A 22667-nucleotide genomic window follows, 5' to 3' on the forward strand; every position below is an offset into this window, starting at 1 on the left:
GATTTACAGGACACTGAGGAGAACTGGAAAGTCAGTCAATCAACTGGACCTGGGCGTGCCAAAGAGTGCGAAGACTGAGCCTCTATGTGCTGAAGCAACACCCTAATAGCACCTAGAGGCTCATTAGCATATTTTAAAAGTCTTTATTTTAACAGAACGGCGGCAGGCAGGGAGTTATAAAGCATACTGTTATGTACTGCTGACATTAGCACATCGCTAATGTCAGTCAGCTACATAACGCTATTTCTCATGACAGAAACCCTTTAAGACTATCTCTGCCAATAATGCTGCCACCTGCTGGTAACCAGGAAAATTACATGAACCATTACATTTAACATAGTTTTATATGCACATTTCTGGAGGACATAAGCAAAATCACATCTGATGACAGTATAAAGCCTCTTAGAAGATAGTAGCGGGGTAGAGGCATGTAGTAACACAACTCTGGGGTGTTACAATCAGATCTTCTAAATCCGGCAGAATCAACGTTACCTCAAAAGGTACTTTCATTTTGCCCGACATATACATTCAACACTTTTCAATTAGAAATTGACTTACAGAGGTTTTACCACAGTGTCAGACTCAAAACACATTTTTATGATAAAAAAAAACCTATATCCTTACCTATTGAACATTATAATACACAGATCGATATTAAATCCCTAGGCCTACGTTTAAAATCTTCCTTTATGCCCCCAAAATCCTCTCCGAGTATAGAAACATTTGTAAACCTGGTTAATAAGGACATTGCAACACTTTTGGTAAAGATGAAAAAGGTCTCACCTAACCTTACAAACATCGAACGGCAAACTCTCATTTCACTTACCAATAATAGAGAGCTTATCATCAAACAAGCTGATAAAGGGGGAGCTATAGTGGTTATGAACCGCTCGGACTATATAGCAGAAATTTACAGACAACTTAATGACACTGAAGCCTACACTAAACTCACCGCCAACCCTATCTTTAAGATAGCAAATAAAATTCAAACCATACTTAACTACCATCTTATACAAGGCATTAATGAGGAAACTAAATCATTTCTTACTAATACACATCCCATTACTCCAGTATTTTACATTCTACCAAAAATACATAAAACTGAATAAACCACCGGGCCGCCCCATAGTCGCCTCTACAGATTCCATTCTCGCACTGTTGTCTATCCTGACCCCCCTAATTAAAAATACCCCCTCCTTCCTACTAGACACACCATCATTTCTCAATCTCATCAGACAATTAGGACCTCAGCCCATTACCAGCAGACTAGTCATATGGGATGTCAATAGTCTTTATGCGTCCATACAGGGAGTGCAGAATTATTAGGCAAGTTGTATTTTTGAGGATTCATTTTATTATTGAACAACCATGTTCTCAATGAACCCAAAAAACTCATTAATATCAAAGCTGAATATTTTTGGAAGTAGTTTTTAGTTTGTTTTTAGTTATAGCTATTTTAGGGGGATATCTGTGTGTGCAGGTGACTATTACTGTGCATAATTATTAGGCAACTTAACAAAAAACAAATATATACCCATTTCAATTATTTATTTTTACCAGTGAAACCAATATAACATCTCAACATTCACAAATATACATTTCTGACATTCAAAAACAAAAACAAATCAGTGACCAATATAGCCACCTTTCTTTGCAAGGACACTCAAAAGCCTGCCATCCATGGATTCTGTCAGTGTTTTGATCTGTTCACCATCAACATTGCGTGCAGCAGCAACCACAGCCTTCCAGTCACTGTTCAGAGAGGTGTACTGTTTTCCCTCCTTGTAAATCTCACATTTGATGATGGACCACAGGTTCTCAATAGGGTTCAGATCAGGTGAACAAGGAGGCCATGTCATTAGATTTTCTTCTTTTATACCCTTTCTTGCCAGGCACACTGTGGAGTACTTGGACGCATGTGATGGAGCATTGTCCTGCATGAAAATCATGTTTTTCTTGAAGGATGCAGACTTCTTCCTGTACCACTGCTTGAAGAAGGTGTCTTCCAGAAACTGGCAGTAGGACTGGGAGTTGAGCTTGACTCCATCCTCAACCCGAAAAGGCCCCACAAGCTCATCTTTGATGATACCAGCCCAAACCAGTACTCCACCTCCACCTTGCTGGCGTCTGAGTCGGACTGGAGCTCTCTGCCCTTTACCAATCCAGCCACGGCCCATCCATCTGGCCCATCAAGACTCACTCTCATTTCATCAGTCCATAAAACCTTAGAAAAATCAGTCTTGAGATATTTCTTGGCCCAGTCTTGACATTTCAGCTTGTGTGTCTTGTTCAGTGGTGGTCGTCTTTCAGCCTTTCTTACCTTGGCCATGTCTCTGAGTATTGCACATCTTGTGCTTTTGGGCACTCCAGTGATGTTGCAGCTCTAAAATATGGCCAAACTGGTGGCAAGTGGCATCTTGGCAGCTGCACGCTTGACTTTTCTCAGTTCATGGGCAGTTATTTTGGGCCTTGGTTTTTCCACACGCTTCTTGCGACCCTGTTGACTATTTTGAATGAAATGCTTGATTGTTAGATGATCACGCTTCAGAAGCTTTGCAATTTTAAGAGTGCTGCATCCCTCTGCAAGATATCTCACTATTTTTGACTTTTCTGAGCCTGTCAAGTCCTTCTTTTGACCCATTTTGCCAAAGGAAAGGAAGTTGCCAAATAATTATGCACACCTGATATAGAGTGTTGATGTCATTAGACCACACCCCTTCTCATTACAGAGATGCACATCACCTAATATGCTTAATTGGTAGTAGGCTTTCGAGCCTATACAGCTTGGTGTAAGACAACATGCATAAAGAGGATGATGTGGTCAAAATACTCATTTGCCTAATAATTCTGCACTCCCTGTACAACACAACAAAGGCATACGAGCAACTAGACTAATGTTGCAGGAAGCTAATATAACATCGAATCTCATAGACTTCTATACAGACTTATTGACACTAGTCCTACAAGAAAATGTCTTCATGTTTGAAGATTCCTTTTATGTTCAGAAACAAGGGACCGCGATAGGGTCACATGCAGCGTCCCCTTATGCTAACACATACTTGGCCAGAGTGGAAACAGAACACATACCCACATATTCTCTTTCAACAACATGCGAAAGTCTGGAAAAGATATATCAACAACATTTTCTGTCTATGGGACGGTCCTCTTGACTCCCTCCTTCTCTTTCACCAGCATCTTAACTCCATCTACCCCGAAAAAACATCATGATACTCATACAGTAAACTTCCTTGATACCGAAATCACTAAACAAAATGATGGCTCACTATCCACCGATCTCTATCGCAAACCTACAGATCGGAACAACTTGTTACACTACAGTAGTTGCCATGCACCCTCTACAACGAAGTCACTACCAAAATCACAATTTGAATTCATTAATAGGATAGTCACTACCGAGAACAACAAACACAAAAGACAAATCGAAATGACAACAAAATTCCAAGAAAGGGGGTATCCACCTATTACTAGACAGGAGAGGCAAGCCAATAAAGACTTCCATTTGTCTACACGTTTCACCCCTACTCTCATAAAGTAACCAATATTATCCAAAAACATTGGAACATCCTAACAAAATCACACCTTAACATCGAAGAGTTTAAATCACCATTCCTACCATGTACCAGACGATCAAAAAATTTACAAGACTTTCTAGTCAAAGCAGATATAGGCTCAAACAAAACCACTAAAAAATGTCTTCTGGGTACAGTGAGACAGGGCACATGTCCCTGCCTACACTGTGCCTAATGTTCTAATGTCCTAAAAGGAGACAAAATACACCATCCACTCACAGGTCAGGAATTCCAAATTAAGGGTTTTCACACATGTAAATCCAACTTTGTGGTCTACCTGCTAAAATGCCCATGCACATTAGTATACGTGGGCGAAACTACACAAAATGTTAGAGACAGAGTATTGACAATCCGCTGCCAGAACCTACTACTTCCAGTTCCAAACCACTTTTTCAAGGCTAAACATAACATCTCCCAGTTAAAATTTCTGGTAATTGAACACGTGGCCATGCCAAGAAGAGGGGGCAATCGCCAACAACTTTTAAAATTAAGAGAGGCCTTCTGGATTCACAAACGACAAAGTTTGGAACCAAGGGATTTAAATAAAGAGTACAAACTTTTGTCATTTATTTAAGCATTGTAGACTGAAGTACTTGGGCATTTGTCTGTATATGCATCACTAACATTCTCCCTTTTATTTTCACAGACACACTAGAACCTAGAACCTAGAACCCAGGACCTGATCCCCACCATGTTTGCCATGTCTACTGTATTCTTATGGTTTTTCCTCGCCCCTTTCTCCTATGTCTCCTACCTTCTTTTTTCCTTCTTTTTCTTCTCATTTCCCCACTTTTCCATGCTGCAGCGCATCGCATTGTCACTCTCAGACAAACCACAAATTGGTGCGTTCCACTGTGGACCGCACCACCATCTTTGATTTTCAACCCCACCCCTGTAGACCGGCGCACTCTATATGGGAGTCATCCACAAATCCCCCCATAAGTGTCCGTCATCCACAGATCCCCCATAACAGTGTCCGTCATCCACAGATCCCCCATAACAGTGTCCGTCATCCACAGATCCCCCCATAAGTGTCCTTCACAGATCCCCCGTAATAGTGTCATCCACAGACCACCATTAGTTCCAAACACACCAAAAGCACACCTTTTGGTTAAAACATTTTTTTTCTTATTTTCCTCCCCAAAAACCTTATAAGTACGTCTTATAGGGCGAAAAATACAGTAATTACAAAAAACCTTATCTTATCCTTGAGTGTGATCTAATCTTTCAGTAAGGGCCTTCATGTAACTGACCATACTGTCAGCCTGCAACTGTTGAGGGAAATACAATCCGAGCCTTGGGGCACTGCCAAACAATACCTCAAAGGGGGAAAAGCCTGTCTTCTTGTTTGGTGTGGTTCCTTTTGAGTACAAAGCTAGAGGCAAACACTCTGTCATGGTCTAACTGTTTCTTGCATGGCTTTCTGAATTTTCAGTTTTATTGTCCCATTCAAGTGTTCAACACGGCCACTGCTTTGTGGGTGGTACACCGTATGGAAGGCTTGGGTCACCACTAAAGCTTGCATAACCTCTCTCATCACTTCACCTGTAAAGTGGGAACCTCTATCTGACTCAATAACTTCAGGAACATCATACCTGCATATCAGTTCACTGACCAGTTTCTTTGCGGTGTTCTTTGCATTTGCTTTAGACACGGGATAAGCTTCCAGCCACCCTGAAAAGACATCAACACACACGAGAACAAACTCATATACTCCTACCTTAGGCAGTTGTATATAGTCTAACTGCAGTCTCTGGAATGGGTAAAATGGTCTCGGAGTGTGCTTGCTTGGAGTCTTCACCACTTGACCTGGATTATTCAAAGCACAAATCATGAAACTTTGTACAAACCTGCTTGCCATGGTGGAGAACCCTGGAGCGATCCACCTTTTAGCCACAGTGTTGATCACAGGACCTTCTGCCTGGTGTGTCATCCCATAGGCTTCTTGGGCCATCATCGGATACAGGGCTCTGGATAGGCAGATCTTACATTGAACTTCCCATAGTCCCTGCTCATTTAGGGTAGCGCCTCTCTTAGTCCAAGATTATTTTTCTTCTTTATCTGCTTGAGCAGACAGTTTTACCAAAACCTCCACAGACATCTCCTGAGGCAGGCATTCACCGGTACAGTCTCTGTGTCTCTGGGCTTGAGGGTGGCTTGTTTAGCAGCTCTGTCATTTCCTTTTGATTCATTAGTCATTTGTTTTGTGTGGGCTTTTACCTTTATGACAGCCACTTCTTCAGGTAACAATAGAGAGTTCATTAGTTCAAATACAGAGTCTTTGTTCTTAATAGGCTGGCCTGCCGATGTCAAAAAGTCTCTGGCCTGCCAAATTGGTCCATAATCATGTGCAATACCAAAATCATACCTGGAATCTGTGTAGATGTTCGCCTTCTTGTCTTTAGCCATTTTACAAGCCTCAGAAAGTGCCTTCAACTCTGCCTCCTGTGCTGACATGTGAGGAGGGAGTGGTTCAGCAAGTACTACCACACTACCGGTGTGGAACCGGCCATCCTCTCCCATAAATCTGCTTCCATCTACAAAATACTCAAAATCAGGATTATCAAGAGGTTTGTCATGAACATGTGAAAAACCAGAGGTCTCTTGTTGCAGTAAATGCTCACAATCATGATCTTCTGTTTCCATTAACTCTAAGTATTGGACCTGTACCTCCGTCCCCTATTTCTGAATCTGTGATTGGTAACAAAGTAGCAGGATTCAGAGTTGTGCATCTCTTAAAGGTAATGCTATCTGGCATGAGGAGGGAACATTGTAACCTCAGTTGTCTGGCCATAGAAATATGTTTTGGCTGTACTTGACCGAGTATGCCTGGAATGTCATGTGGTGTTTGTACCACTAGAGGGTAGTCAAGGACAATGTCAGATGCTTTTTCCACCATGAGCTGGACAGCCGCCACAGCTCTGACACATGAAGGAGCTCCCCTGGACACAAGATCCAATCTGACAGAGAAATATGCAACTGGTCTGTGCCTATCACCATCTTTTTGAGTGAGTACTGCTGAACTGTGTCCCTGGAGCTTTGAACAAAACAGGTTAAATGGTTGATCATAGTTTGGGATTCCCAATGCCGCTGCAGAAAATATTGCCAGTTTCAGAGTGAAAAAGGACTCGATTGCATGTTCCATCAGACAAAAAGGTTCTGATGAGAGGCAATCATACAAAGGCTGCATAAGCATGGATGCATGCCTTATCCAGGGTCTGCAATATGAGACCAGACCCAAAAACATCCTGAGGTGTTTTGGCCCCTGAGGGAGTTTTATGTCCTTCACTGCATGTTTTCTCTCCTCAGTAAGGTACCTTGCACCCTCTGAGAGACAATGTCCCAGAAAAGTAACTCTTGACTGGCAGTATTGCAGTTTTTCACTGGAGACTTTACATCCACTTTCTGCAACAAATATCAGCAATGTGTCACGAGGGTGTCAAGAACCACGCCTGACTCTGTTATATCCGGGGTCAGGAAGTCGCAGCGGTTGGCTGCACGCTCTAGGTAGAAAGATAGGGCTGTTTCTTTATGGTAGCTTTCTGGGTTTGCTTTGCAACCCTTTTTGGCTCACTCAGGGATCCGTAGCTCCTTCTCCTCAGCTGTTCCTTGTCCAGCACTCCCAACCTCCTTATATTCCCCTCTCCCACTTCTCTGGTTGCCAGATATAGAGCTTCCTGCCTGGACTTCTATACTGACCCACTGGAGCTGTGTTGCTGCGTTCCCTGGTTGTTGTTCCAGAACGTTACCCTCCGGATCCCTGTTGGGCCTTTGTGGTCTGCTGTTGTCGCCCACCTGGGATTATATGTTTGTTTGTATTGTCTGTCCTCTCCTTGGTGTTTTCCTCTTAGTGTCAGTGGTGCGGACTAGTGATCCCACCGCCCCGTTCACTACCTAGGGCTCATCTTAGGGAAAGCCAGGGTTTAGGCACGTGATCGGCGTACGGGTGAGGAACCCGTCTAGGGGCGTCAGGGCAGTCAGATGCCAGCCGCAAGGTGAGTCAGGGGTCATCACCTTTCCCTCTCCCTTGGGCAGGGCCTTCCCTTTTCCCTCCCTTTGCGTGACGCCGGACATTACACAATGACAGAGTGGCTTCCCTGCAGTTTTTCTGGTTTTCTACACAAAAAAGTAAATCAACATATTGTAACAGTACAATGTCATCAGGAATTTGCCATCCAGATAATACAGACTGTAAAGCTTGTCTGTACATGGTAGGTAAATTCTGTGCTCTTTGGGGTAAAACTGTCCATGTATATTGATTACCTTTAAATGTAAATGCAAACAGATATTGTAGGGGGAACACTGAAAAATGCATTTGTCAGGTCTGTCACAGTGAAGTGTGCAGCTGTTGGTGGTACCTGTGATAACAAAGTGTGTGGGTTTGGTACAATGGGAGTCTGCAGCACCATGACCCTATTGACCTCCCTAAGATCATGAACCATCCTGTATGTTACTGGTTGTCCCTTTACTGGTTTCTTCTTAACTGGGAACAGGGGTTTATTTGCTGGTGAACTGGTCCTTACTAAGACACCCTTTCTCTCATATTGTTTCACTTGTAAGGCTACTGACTATTCTTGGGTATGACTCAAGGGGTACTGCTTAACACGGGGTGGTTGGCAACCTGGTTTGAGATGAACTATGAAAGGGGTAACATTAAGTTTCCCAATGTCTAACTTTGTGGATGCCCATAACTTGTCCGGGACAACCTGTAACTCCCCACATTCCTTGTAGTGTAAATGGCATCCTATGTCGGTCTCTAGATACAGGGCCATAACTTGACCCAGAACCTCATCCGAGGCCCCTATATCTACCTGTGTGGTACCATCCTCATTAAAATGAATATGTGCTCCCAGTGCCTGTAAAACATCAGTGCCTAGTAGATTAAAAGGAATATTTTCTTTGACCAACAACTGTGCTATAGGCAATATTCCTGTAACATAGACAACTTCCCCCATGAACCCAGATGCGGGTACACGCTGTGCACTTATCTGCCATGGTTTAACATAATTTATTTATTTTTATTTTATGCACTTATATAGCATTACTATATTCCACAGCGCTTTACAGACATTAGCATCCAACTGTCCCCAATGGGGCTCACAATCTAAAGTCTCTATCAGTATGTCTGGTGTGTGGGTGGAAACCAACGCAAAAATGGAGAGAACATACAAACTCAATGCAGATGTTGCCCTTGGTCGGATTCAAACCTAGGACCTTAGCACTGCAAGGCATCAGTGTACCCCTGTGTCTACTAGAAAGGGAACTTGTTGATTCCCTACCTGAACCGGTATTTGTATTTGACATCCTGCTTTTGCTGTACTTATGGCAGATAAGGACACGGGGTTTCCGGCCTCCTATTGTGAACCCACAGAGGCAGGGGTGCGTCCAGGCCCCCGAGTCTGAGGATTCTGGTCCTGTTGAGGCTGTTGGGGAGGGGAACGACAGTTTCTCCAAATATGTCCTGGTTTTCCACAATTGTAACATTTAAAATCATTCCTCCTCTGTTTCCCTTTACCAGACCATGGTCTCTGTTGGCCCTGGACCATGTTTATCTTTGAGGGCTTGGAACTAGACATGTCCAGCTCCAGACCTTTAGCAGCAGCAACGATTTGAGGTAATAGTGTTACCCTTCACTCTGGTTTGCAGGATTTCAATTTTGCCTGCAAAGCAGGTCTCAGTCCTTCCACGAAGGCAGATGTCAACAGTTTCTGTCCGAGTGGTCCTGTCGTTTCCCATGCCATGTCTGTCCACACAGTCCGTAGTCTGGATTCAAATGACACCACATCCTTCTTGGTCTCCTGTACTACATCCTTCAGGCTCATCTTCTTTTGTCCTTGCCCAATTCCCCAAAATTCTACAGTATTCTGTCCCTGAGATCTCAGTCTTCTCACAGTCACCCCATGCTAAATTCTGCTCATTCTTCACCCTCTCATTAAGCAACTGCTCCTTAAGCTGTAAGAAGACTCTCCCATTTTTAAAGCCAATAAATAATTTAAGTCAGCCTATGTCGCTCTGTAAGTGACTTGAATCTGCTGTAACATATGCTGGGCGGCATTGGTCTTGTCAGTGGGTCAGGGACACTACCTAGAAGCCCCATTTGGTCCTTAGGACTCCATGGTGCGTATGTTACTGTATGTTGCTGGGCATACTGGGGTTGGGCAGGTGGTCCCTAAGGAGCCCGATTGTCCCCATCCCCACCACCAGCCGTACAGTCGGCCAGAGGTGGAGGCTGTGGGACAAAACCTGTTCTCACGGTTACTGGAAACAGTCCTGCACGATGTTGTCTATGTCTTGGTGCTCCACAGACCCTACACACGTCAGTCCAGTCAGGGTTTTGAGTGTCACATACTTGGCATATCCAACAGGCCAATCCCTCAACCATCATCGGATAAGCTGGCGGTGAAGCAGGAGGGGCAGAGGGAAAACCATGCTCCCCCTTCTTTTTCCCCTTGAGGATCGGACTTGGTATTGTAATACAGATTACCTCTAATATGTCTGCACACCTAGTGCTGATTCTCCACATGATTTGCGACTTTACACCAAGCGTTCACTATGTCCTCACATGCATGATCCTTTATCCACCCTCCATTTAACTCCTTAAACTTCTGCCATATTCTGGGGTTTAAATTTCCATACTTCATCCCAGCCTTTTCTAACACTTTCTCTGTCTTTTTCCTATCTTGTTTACCTTCCATATCCTCTACCACTTCCTTAGCCAGTTTGTAGCCCTCAGGGATTGCATGCGAGTTTCCTATTTTACTTTCCAATCCCTTAGCTGAATGCACTAATTATCTCCAAACTTCTGTATTTTTAATTCCCTGCTTGTCCCTTCCTCGTGGTGCTTTCCCACTAGACTTCCTTCCTCTAGTGTACACTACGTAGGACAGCAGAATACCAACCCCTACCTGCTTTTAGCAGCGCCTTATGGGGTTCCAGGGCTCCTGATTGCTCTGTGCTGCATTCACTGTGATTCTATACAACATTCAGAGGACTACTAAGAAATATATCACGATACCAAGTGCAAACCCAAAGGTGTTCCGAAAAACAATATTATCCATACCCAGCAATCATAGGAATGACGTAGTGGGGGTTCTTATCTCTCAAATAAGGCTTGATCTTAAGTAGACCTTTTATACTTCCCCACAGTCCCTATCCCAGGCAGAAAGACAAAGTAGACACAGATTTGTAAGAATAAGCTTCTTACCTTAACAGTTGTGCATACTGCTCCCTCTCCTTAATCGGTCTGAGTTGTTGGGAGGAGTCCATTGGTCGAGCCCCACGTTAATGGCACCAAGAATTGTTAGGGTAAAACCCCTACTTTTATGACCTGCTGGGGTCCAAATCAGGTAAAAATACAAGTACTCGGAAGAGATAAACAACACAGACTCAAGGTTGTATCAGAATGATCTCTCATCTTTATTGGGCGGATACAAAATATTTATACCCATTTTCTAGAACTCAAGCCAAACATAGATATCGTCATTTTACGTAAGCATTTTATTTTATTTTTTATGTTTTCAAGTCAAGCATATTTAATTACAAAAAGAACTTATCTTATCCTTGAGTTGATCATCCTTGAGAAGTATCTAGAACCAGCTGTACTCCCAGAACATCAGACACACATAGTTCTGAAAACTAACAAGTAATTAACTTTGTTTGTCTCAAATACACGGCTCAGCAATTCTCCATTCTAACCTATAATAAGCCAGAAAAGTAAAATGCAATCCAGGATACAAAATGAAGGTGCAATCCCTCACACCACCGCCATTTTGGATTTCCACTTCCACCAACACAGTGCCTTCTGACATTATTGTAGGCATACTGCAGCTACCCTCCATATACCCCCTTCTCCCACTACTTTATAAACACAATTGTAACAGAGTGTCTGTATTCCAACCACTATTCATGTATTCCACGCTGGAACACATACTACTTACTATCTTGACTTCACTTCCTGACATCATAAATAGTGGACATCATCCTATGCTCTCTAGCGTTACCCATGGTGTGAATACACATGTCTACCAGCTCAATACATCTTCGATCCTTTTCCCTAACCTCTCACTGGCAACTTGGTAAGTTCTGTCTATACATCAGGGGACTCGGTTCCGTATTTTATTGCATTTGGCTACTATGTATTTTAACACTGTGCATATTTGTACCCTAAGATCCAACTTAGATTTACTAGTTGACATAGTTAATGCAAGCTCAACTCTTTTACACAGATACCTACACAGAATAGCCATACTGTGGACTCTAATGTTTATTATCTACTATACTATCTAAGAGCGATATTCTTGCACAACGTTATCTCTTGATATATCTTTACATAAATGTAACCTTATATGAATTATTTGATACTTTTGTTATACAATTTCCTACTACTTGACTGTAAACTATCATTATTTTGCATGAAAATACCACCATCTATATTTCAATGCTCTATTTTCTGTTTGTGTTTGAAAAAGGTCTAATTTGACCAATAAGTCACACTGTCACTTTTTTGTTTCCTTGCATAAGAAAAATTAAAAATAAAGACATATCACCATACTTATTGGAGTGCTAAAGTTTCTATGTCGTCATCATGCGAGACCCAGAGCAGGAGGTTATAGTGATGTGTATATAGTGATTTTAGCTTCTTGCTCTGTTCTAAAGCTTCACAGGCTTGAGGCCTAGCAGCCTGAGGCTTGTGAAGTTGGACCGCCATGTGTGCGCCCCCCTTTATGGGTAGCGAAGTGGCATCCTAAGCAGATGACTACTCTCCCCTATCCATAGTCCCAACCCTAATTCAGAGCATATTACTGCAGGAGGTATAACAGGAGAGGACTATAACTCCCAGCATGTCTATTATTTAATATCAGAGCACATTTGTCATGGAACCATGAACCAGACGTACAACAAGAGATGAGTGGAAATAAGAAGGCTTTATTGAAAAACAAGCTGTGAGGCAAAAGTCCAAACGGATGGCTAAACCGAAGCAGGGTCTTGCGAAGCCAGAGGTCAGGAACCAGAAGGGTAGTCAGACAAAGCCTGGATCAGGAACCAGCAGGGTAGTCAGACGAAGCCTGGATCAGGAACCAGCAGGGTAGTCAGACGAAGCCAGGATCAGGAACCAGAAGCAGCAGCAGTCTTAGAAGCATGTGAACACAGGAGGACCAAGCAAGGAACTGAAGCCACAGACCTCCTATATATATGAGCTAGGCATCCAGCTCCTCCCAGTGGGAAGGAGAAGCCGCAGGGTGGGAGGCTACAAGAAACCCAGAAACCAAGATGGCCGCCAGCACATGTCAAACGAAGGAGAACAGCAAGAAGGTAAGACCATGACAGTACCTCCCCCTCAAGGGCCCCTCCTCCGCGGAGTAAAGAACGGTTTCTGAGGGAAGCGTGCGTGGAAGGCTCGGAGCAAGGCAGGAGCATGGACATCTGCGGAGGGAACCCAGGAACGCTCCTCTGGACCATAACCACGCCAATGGACCAAAAACTGCACCCGACCGCAGACCAGGCGTGAGTCCAGGATATTGCTCACCTCATACTCCTCACGATTGCCCACTTGGACCGGACGAGGCCGAGGAACCGAGGAGGTGAAACGATTACACACCAGTGGCTTCAACAGGGAGACATGAAACACGTTGGAGATCCGCATGCCAGGAGGAAGCGCAAGGGCATAGGCTACCGGGTTTACCCTGCGAAGCACTCGGAAGGGACCAACAAAGCGAGGCGCCAGCTTGGGAGTGGGCACTCGAAGGTTGAGGTTGCGGGTGGACAACCATACGCGGTCTCCGACCTGGTAGGAAGGAGCGGGCGCTCGTCTGCGATCAGCCTGGAGTCTCTGGCGCTGCGCAGAGACCTCAAGGGACCTCTGGATCTGTACCCAAGAAGCACGTAGGACGGAAAGGTGATCCTCCACAGCCGGAATATCCTGGGGAGAGAATACCTCCGGTAACACGGCAGGTTGGAACCCATAATTGGCCATGAAGGGAGACGTCCCAGAGGAAGAGTTCACCGCCGTGTTCCTGGCAAACTCAGCCCAAGGCAGGAGGTCAACCCAATTGTCTTGGTGATCGGAGACATAGCAACGAAGGAATTGCTCCAAGGCCTGATTGGATCGTTCTGCGGCCCCATTGGACTGAGGGTGGTAGGCCGAGGAGAAAGAGAGATGAATCCCCAACTGGGAGCAAAAGGCGCGCCAGAACCTGGACACAAACTGACTCCCCCGATCCGACACAATCTCCTTGGGCAAACCGTGCAACCGGAAGACCTCCCTGGCAAAAATCGAGGCCAACTCTTGTGCAGAGGGTAACTTCTTGAGAGGAACACAGTGGCACATTTTGGAAAACCGATCCACAATCATGAGAATGACCGTATGGCCTCGGGATGCAGGGAGGTCCACAATGAAATCCATCCCCAGGTGTGACCATGGACGCTCCCCGGTGGCTATGGGTTGCAAAAGGCCCAACGGAAGGTGCCGAGGGGACTTACTCTGGGCACAAACTAAGCATGTCGCTACATATGCGGCGATGTCGGAACGTAGAGAAGGCCACCAGAACAGACGTGAAACAGCCCAGGACAGCTGATTCTTTCCAGGATGCCCCGCGGCCTTGGAGTTATGGTAGGTTCGCAACAAACGAGTGCGCAACTCCTCAGGCACAAAACATCTGCCGTTGGGTCTCCCAGAGGGAGCACCAGATTGAGCCGCCAAAATCTGCTCACCCAGGGGAGAGGTCAGGCTGGTGCGAATGGCGGCCAGGATCTGATTCGGAGGTATGACCGAAGTCGGAATCGACTCCTCCCCGGACAGCTCGGAGTACTGCCGTGATAAGGCATCCGCTCTGATGTTCTTGGAACCGGGTAGGTAGGAGACCACGTAATTAAAACGTGACAAGAACAGAGCCCATCTGGCCTGACGTGGTGTCAATCTCTTGGCCTCAGAGAGGTAGGTCAGATTCTTGTGGTCCGTCAGGATGAGAACCGGAACCACCGAGCCCTCGAGCAAGTGCCTCCATTCTTTAAGGGCCTGCACGATGGCCAATAACTCCCTGTCACCAATCTGATAGTTGCACTCCGCGGAAGACAGTTTCCGGGAGTAAAACCCACAAGGAAGCAGAGGACCCTCTGGTGTTCTACGCTGAGACAGGAGGGCGCCTGCCTACTCCCGTCTCAGACGCGTCCACCTCGAGGACAAAAGGCAACCCAGGGTTGGGATGCGACAGAATCGGAGCCGACACAAAGGCGGACTTTAGAGCCTCAAAAGCTCGGATGGCCTCGAGCGGCCAGACCTGGGGATTACTGCCCTTCCTGGTCAGATCCGTGAGAGGCTTGGCTAGCATGGAAAAGTCCCTGATGAACTTCCGATAATAATTGGCGAAGCCCAAAAAGCGCTGCAGGGCACGAAGACCACTGGGCTGGGGCCACTGTAAGACAGCCGAAACCTTCTCAGGATCCATGGAGAACCCCTCAGCGGAAATGATGTAACCTAAGAAGGTTACCTGGGATCGGTGAAATTCGCATTTCTCAAGCTTACCGAACAGCTTGTTCTCTCGTAACCGTTGCAACACTCGTCTGACATCCAGAATGTGGGCCTCCATGGATTCAGAATATACCAAGATGTCATCCAAATAGACCACCACACACTGCTGCAACAGGTCACGGAAAACATCATTGATGAATTCCTGGAAGACTGCGGGCGCATTGCACAACCCAAAGGGCATAACCAAGGATTCATAATGACCGGTCCTGGTGTTAAACGCGGTCTTCCACTCATCGCCCGCCTTGATCCTTACCAGGTTATATGCCGCTCTCAGGTCGAGTTTGGTAAAGACCGTGGCCCCTTTGAGGCGATCGAACAGCTCGGAAATCAAGGGTATCGGGTAAGCGTTCTTGATCGTGATGCGATTGAGACCCCTGTAATCGATGCAAGGCCTCAACTCACCGCCCTTCTTTTTCACAAAGAAAAATCCAGCCCCTGCCGGGGACGAGGATTTGCGAATGTGTCCGCGTGAAAGCGCCTCCCTCACGTACTCCTCCATGGCCTCATTCTCCGCTACCGACAGTGGATAGACTTTGCCACGAGGAGGAACGGCACCAGATTGTAACTCTATGGCACAATCGTATGGGCGGTGCGGAGGTAGGGCAACCGCACGCACCTTATCGAATACATCCCGGTACTCCTCGTATTCAGGAGGCAACAGAGAGTCCGAGGAAGTACACAGCAACTTGACAGGCCCATGGATGCAACTAGCCCCACACTGCGGTGACCACGAGAGGATCTTGGCCGATCTCCAATCGAAAGTCGGATTATGCTTCTGGAGCCAGGGGTACCCCAAGACCACCGAGTAGTGTGGAGACTAAATAACCTGGAGACAGACCGACTCTCTGTGAACGGCACCAATGGCCATCCCCACTGGAAGGGTCTCCTGAGTCACGTGTGGCGGCAGAAGGGGTCTGCCGTCTATCGCCTCAAGAGCCAGTGGGGAACCTCGAGGCTGCAGAGGAATGGAATTGGCGGCAGCGAACACACTATCAATGAACAAACCACCAGCACCAGAGTCCACCAACGCCTGGGTCGTCACCGAGCCCCCGACCCAGGAGAGGACAACAGTAATCAGTGGTTTGTCAACACGGGAAACCGGGGACGAGGAGACTCCACCCAAGATCTGCCCCCGACAGGATCTCAGGTGCAAGCGTTTCCCGGACGGTTCGGGCATGCCAACCGAAAATGCCCACCGAGACCACAGTACATGCATCGGCCCTCGCGTCTCCGGAGTACCCTCTCCCCCTCGGACAGGCGAGCAAACCCCAGCTGCATGGGTTCACCCCCAGACAAGTCATCCCCAGGAGGCGTGGGAGGAGAGGGAGGCACGGGTGGGACAGCAAACGTAGGCGCCAATCTGTTAGAAGACCTCCGCAGGCTCTCCTTAAAGGAAGGTCTCTCCCTGAGTCTGGTGTCAATCAAAATCAGGAAAGAAATAAGAGACTCGAGCTCCACTGGTAGGTCCTTAGCTGCAACCTCATCCTTCAAGGCATCCGAGAGACCATGAGAGAAATCAGCGACCAGAGCCTCATTATTCCAGCCCACCTCTGCTGCCAGGGTACGAAACTCAATGGCGTATTCAGCTACGGATCGTGAACCCTGTCTGATGGACATAAGGAGCTTCGCAGCAGAGGCAGCACGAGCCGGCACATCGAATACCTTGCGAAGAGAAGCAACAAAACCGGAAAACTCGGCAACCACCGGATTGTTGTTCTCCCATAAAGGGCTGGCCCAGGCCAAGGCCTTGTCCGAGAGCAGCGAGATCAAGAAGCCCACCTTTGATCTCTCAGTAGGAAAGGCATGTGGCAGCAACTCGAAATAAATGCCCACCTGGTTAAGGAAACCTTGGCACTGAGTTGGCTCTCCCCCAAAGCGCTGTGGAAGGGGGGCAGAACCGGTCATACCCCGAAACACCGCAGGCGCAGCAACAGGTGTCGGGGTAGACTCTGGCGCAACAACCGGAGCGGCAGTAGGAGCGGGCCCAGGAGCGACAACCGACCCATCGGCAACGGAAGCTAAATGAGCCGTGCGTTCAAGCAGGGTTTGCAACGCCACAGCGAACCGACCCAACAGGTGATCCTGCTGATCAAGTCTGGCAACCAGCGTAGGTAGCGAGGATGGCCCTGTACCGTCAGAATTCATGGCTTGGTCCTAATGTCATGGAACCATGAACCAGACGTACAACAAGAGATGAGTGGAAATAAGAAGGCTTTATTGAAAAACAAGCTGTGAGGCAAAAGTCCAAACAGATGGCTAAACCGAAGCAGGGTCTTGCGAAGCCAGAGGTCAGGAACCAGAAGGGTAGTCAGACGAAGCCTGGATCAGGAACCAGCAGGGTAGTCAGACGAAGCCTGGATCAGGAACCAGCAGGGTAGTCAGACGAAGCCAGGATCAGGAACCAGAAGCAGCAGCAGTCTTAGAAGCATGTGAACACAGGAGGACCAAGCAAGGAACTGAAGCCACAGACCTCCTATATATATGAGCTAGGCATCCAGCTCCTCCCAGTGGGAAGGAGAAGCCGCAGGGTGGGAGGCTACAAGAAACCCAGAAACCAAGATGGCCGCCAGCACATGTCAAACGAAGGAGAACAGCAAGAAGGTAAGACCATGACAACATTACAGGGTGACGTATAAGAGGATGGGACTACAACTCCCAGCATGTCCAAGCCGTTATTATGTAATATCAGAGTACATTTTAAGAGGAGGTATACAACTCCCAGCATATCCAGGGCGTTGTAATGTTCCCTGATATTATATAATAATGGCCTGGACATGCTGAGACCCCCTGCTTCAGTGCTGCTGTTCAGCTGAACGTCCGAGGAAGCAAACGGGTGGACAGCTGAACAGCTGCACTTTACAGTGCAGTGTAAGGTCCCCTCCCTCACATATAAGAGAAATCATTACCGCAGTGCTGACAGGTCCTGCGATAATTTCAGAAGCAGGAGGCGGAGCTCAGCAGAGAAGAGGGGATGAAGGACCTGTGATGACCTCACCATCATGTGACCAGAACAGGAGGTGGAGCTCAGCAGTGCAGTAAAGTAATGAAGAAGAAGAAGGCGACCAGCCATGCATGTGAAGAAGTATGGATTCAATGTAAGTGCGAGGGAAATTCTGGGAGTTGTAGTCCTCTCCTCTTATTCCTCCTTTTGTAATGTACTCTGATATTACATAACAAGCTGGACATGCTGGGAGTTGTAGTCCTCTCCGCATACCTCCTCTTGTAATGTACTCTGATATTACATAACAGGAGGTATAAGAGGAGAGGACTACAACTCCCAGCATTTCCCTGGCACTTACATTGAATCCATACTTATTCACATGCATGGCTGGTCTTCTTCTTCTTCATTACTTTACTGCACTGCTGAGCTCCACCTCCTGTTCCTCCATGTTATAAAGGAAAATAATAAAGATAGGGTCCCCATCCCGATCATCACCTAGCAACCATCCGTGAAAATCGCACCGCATCTGCACTTGCTCGCGGATGCTTGTGATTTTCACGCAGCCCCATTAGCTTCCATGGGGCCTGCGGTGCGTGAAAAATGCACAATATAGAGCATGCTGTGATTTTCACGCAACACACAAGTGATGCGTGAAAATCACCGCTCACGTGCACATCCACATAGAAATAAATGGGTCCGGATTCAGTGTGGGAGCAATGCGTTCACCTCACGCATTGCACTTGCGTGGAAAACTCACCTGTGTGAAAGAGGCCTAAGAGCAGATACCGAGAATTACACCGAGCATAACAGGACAAGAAAAGTGGTACTGTTCAGTGCTCATATATACAGAATAACACCCAGTTTACATGACAGTAGAAGTGGTCATGGGCGGACTGGCCATAGACCCTACAGGAATCTCACAGGTTGAACATAACCCTGTTCACGGGAATATAGTAGAATATGGTCAATTAGAGTAGACTACACAGAAATACCATTTATTCTAAAACATAACTTTTAATAAGTCACTAATAATGGACCCAGGGTCCATTGGCTTTTATTAGTGACTTATTAAAAGTTATGTTTTAGAATAAATGGTATTTCTGTGAAGTCATAGACCCTACAGGTAAGTTTCCCGGTGGGCCGATGCCCAGAGGGCCGCCGAAGCCCTCCTCTTGGCCGCAAGCAGGTACATAAAGATCTGATGCTCTCAGCAATAATTAATGTACACCGGAATTTGTGCTGTACTGTGGTATCTGGTTCTGCTGGAGCTGCCTACTTCTGTTGCTCCACCTTCTGTCAATTTGGACCTGCATACCACCTGGGTCCACTTTTAGGTCTTTTGCCAGGGCCACTTTAAGTTCCCAGTCCGCCTCTGGAAGTGTGTCACGATAGATAGGTAAGCGGGGAAATAACCAAACACAGGACAACAGAACAAATGACTAGGCGCAAAAGCTAGGGAGAAAAGGGTCACCTCCTAGCGATCCCTAAAAGTTTTCCCTAAACTGCATACCCTAATAATGGACATGCACATGCCCTCGTGCCTAAACCTATACACGCTGGGCAAACCCTAAGCTGTAGGGAAAAGGAAGAGGCAACCTGCTTCTTCAAACCCGGAGGAAGCAAGCGTCTCCCTAGAGGCCTAGATAAAAGACACAATGGGAAATAACAGAGAGGACTTATCTAGAGCAGAGCTGGAGCAGACGATCCACCACACATCCAGAGCTCACAGGAAAAACTATAACCCGAACAGGCCACTGGGGGAAGGAGGGATAAATAGCCTCACTAACAATCAAACCCAATACATCTGAGTGAAGGTGGATCCAGCTAAAACCCAAACCAAAACAGAGAAGTCAGACATGTGCAGTCAGTCTGACAGACCTCCTCACATTCACAGGGCAAGGCGTGACAAAGTGGTACTGTGCAGTGTCCATATATACAGAATAAGAGTAGATACTGAGACTAAGATTAAATACAGTGATACCTCGGTTCACGAACGCTTCTGTTTGCGAACAACTCGGTTCACGAACAGAAAAGTTCATAAAAATATGCTCCGGTTCACGAACTCCGCCTCGGTTCACGAACAGGAGCCGCGGCCATTTTAATGCATGTCACATGGTCGTGACTTCCTGTAGGAAGACCGTGGAGAGAAGAAGAGACACAGAAAGAAGTACTGTGAGTACTCTGCAAACATTTTAAGTGCTTTTTGGTGTGCTTTTTAGCACATACAGTACTGTACAGTTCACTGGACACCCAATATGGCTCCCAAGAAGCATGGTGGAAAAAAGAAAGTGCGGAGCAGCAATGAAGGTGACAAGAACAGAAATGCAGGTGACAATGTGCAAAGTGGAAATGCAAGTGACAATGTGCAAAGTGGAAATGCAGGTGACAATGTGCAAAGTGGAAATGCAGGTGACAATGTGCAAAGTGGAAATGCAGGTGACAATGTGCAAAGTGGAAATGCAAGTGACAATGTGCAAAGTGGAAATGCAGGTGACAATGTGCAAAGTGGAAATGCAGGTGACAATGTGCAAAGTGGAAATGCAGGTGACAATGTGCAAAGTGGAAATGCAGGTGACAATGTGCAAAGTGGAAATGCAGGTGACAAGAATGTGCAGCGCAAGCATGGTGGCAAAAAGAAAGTGCAGAGCAGTAGTAAAGGTGACAGCAAGGTTGTGAAGAAAATAACCATTGAGCTGAAGAAGGAAATTATAGAAAAGCATGACCGTGGTATTCGTGTGACTGATCTGGCCTCGGAGTACAAGATGGCAAAGTCAACAATCTCGACTATTCTGAAAAACAAAGCCGCCATCAAAGGAGCTGATGTTGCAAAAGGAGTGACAATGTTAACCAAGCAGAGGACGCAAGTTCTGGAAGAGGTGGAAAAACTTTTGTTGGTGTGGTTGAATGAGAAACAGCTGGCAGGTGATAGCGTTAGTGAAGCTATGATCTGTGAGAAAGCCAGGAAATTGCACAGTGATTTACTGCAAAGAAGCCCCTCTACAAGTGCAGCAAGTGACGAATTTAAAGCCAGTAGGGGGTGGTTTGAAAAATTCCGCAGGAGAAGTGGCATCCACAGTGTGATTAGACATGGTGAGGCTTCCAGTTCTGACAAGGCCGCAGCAGAAGCCTACAAGTTAGACTTTGCGGAATTCATGAAGACAGAAGGATACGTCCCTCAACAAGTGTTCAACTGTGATGAAACAGGGCTCTTCTGGAAAAAAATGCCGAACAGAACCTATATCACGCAGGAGGAAAAGGCACTACCAGGGCACAAGCCCATGAAGGACAGATTGACCCTTTTGCTGTGTGCCAACGCAAGTGCCGATCTAAAAATTAAACCACTACTGGTGTACCATTCTCAGACCCCTCGTGCATTTAGGGAACAAAATGTGAACAAGGCCAGACTGCCCGTCATGTGGAGAGCCAATGCCAAAGCTTGGGTCACAAGGCAATTGTTTATGGAATGGCTGCATGAGGTGTTTGCACCCACCGTCAGAAAATATCTTTCTGATAACCAGCTGCCTGAAAGGTGCCTTCTTCTGATGGACAATGCCCCGGCACACCCTCCAGCCTTGGTGGATGATATGGATGCAGAGTATGACTTCATCAAGGTAAAGTTCCTCCCCCCCAACACAACACCACTTCTGCAGCCCATGGACCAGCAAGTCATCTGCAACTTCAAGAAGCTGTACACAAAGGCGCTCTTCACTAGGTGTTTTAATGTCACTGAAGAGACGTCCTTGACTTTGAAAGAATTCTGGAAGAAACATTTCAATGTTGTCCACTGCATTAACCTCATTGACAAAGCCTGGGAAGAGGTCACTCCCCGAACCCTAAATTCAGCCTGGAGGAAACTGTGGCCAGAATGTGTCGCTGAACGTGAACATGACTTTGACGGGTCTGATGCAGAGGTAGTGCAGGTAATTGTGTCCATGGGCAAGAGTATGGGTCTGGACGTTGATGGTGCTGATGTGGAAGAGCTTGTTGAGGAACATAGGGAGGAGCTGACCACGGAAGAACTTTCTGAACTCCACGGTGAGCAGCAGAGGGCACTTCTTGAGGAGCATTCCACTGAGGAAGAAGAAGAAAGGGAGGAGGTTAGCAGTGATGCCATAAAATCCATTATGCAAAAATGGAATGAGTGCCATGATTTTTTTGAAAAGCACCACCCCAACATAACTGTCGTGAACAGAGTGCTAAATCTCATGAATGATAATGTGGTCTCTCATTTTCGGAGGGTTATGCAGCGCAGGAAGAGACAAGTGACATTGGACAGATTTTTCAGACAAACTGAGCCTGCAGCTAGGAGACAAAGGAGAGAGGAAACCCCTGAAGGAGATCCCCCTGATGTCCTTATGGAGGGGGACTCTCCCTCCAAACAATAACTGCCTCCTACCTGCCTTCCTCCATGCCAGAAGTCATCTCAAGCAAGGTTAGTGTCCTCTCTTTATACATTACTATACTGTACTAATGTGTATTGTAATTTGTTTCATATTTTTGTGCTTCAAAAAACCCCAAAAAAAGGTCAGCACGGATTAACCGGATTTACATTGAACCCTATGGGAAAATGTGCCTCGGTTCGCGACCAATTCGGTTCGCGACCAGAGTC

General features: G+C 46.4%; 1 protein-coding gene across 1 annotated transcript; it reads left to right on the forward strand.

Moving 5' to 3' along the window:
* Positions 1-20313: 20313 nt before the first annotated feature.
* Positions 20314-22443, forward strand: LOC122931671 (tigger transposable element-derived protein 1-like). Its single transcript, XM_044285741.1, has 2 exons — positions 20314-20386; positions 20657-22443. The coding sequence occupies exons 1-2, from the start codon at positions 20314-20316 to the stop codon at positions 22441-22443; spliced, it is 1860 nt and encodes a 619-aa protein (XP_044141676.1).
* Positions 22444-22667: the final 224 nt, after the last annotated feature.

The sequence above is a fragment of the Bufo gargarizans genome, chromosome 3 (genome assembly GCF_014858855.1).
Source record: "Bufo gargarizans isolate SCDJY-AF-19 chromosome 3, ASM1485885v1, whole genome shotgun sequence".
Lineage (NCBI taxonomy): Eukaryota > Metazoa > Chordata > Amphibia > Anura > Bufonidae > Bufo > Bufo gargarizans.

What these genes read in the sequence shown, in the direction of transcription:
- LOC122931671 (XM_044285741.1), top strand. Translation starts at nt 20,314, where the DNA reads ATGGCTCCCAAGAAGCATGGTGGAAAAAAGAAAGTGCGGAGCAGCAAT. An exon ending in TGACAAGAACAGAAATGCAG is followed by an intron (nt 20,387 to 20,656) that starts GTGACAATGTGC and finishes GTGGAAATGCAG; the next exon opens with GTGACAAGAATGTGCAGCGC.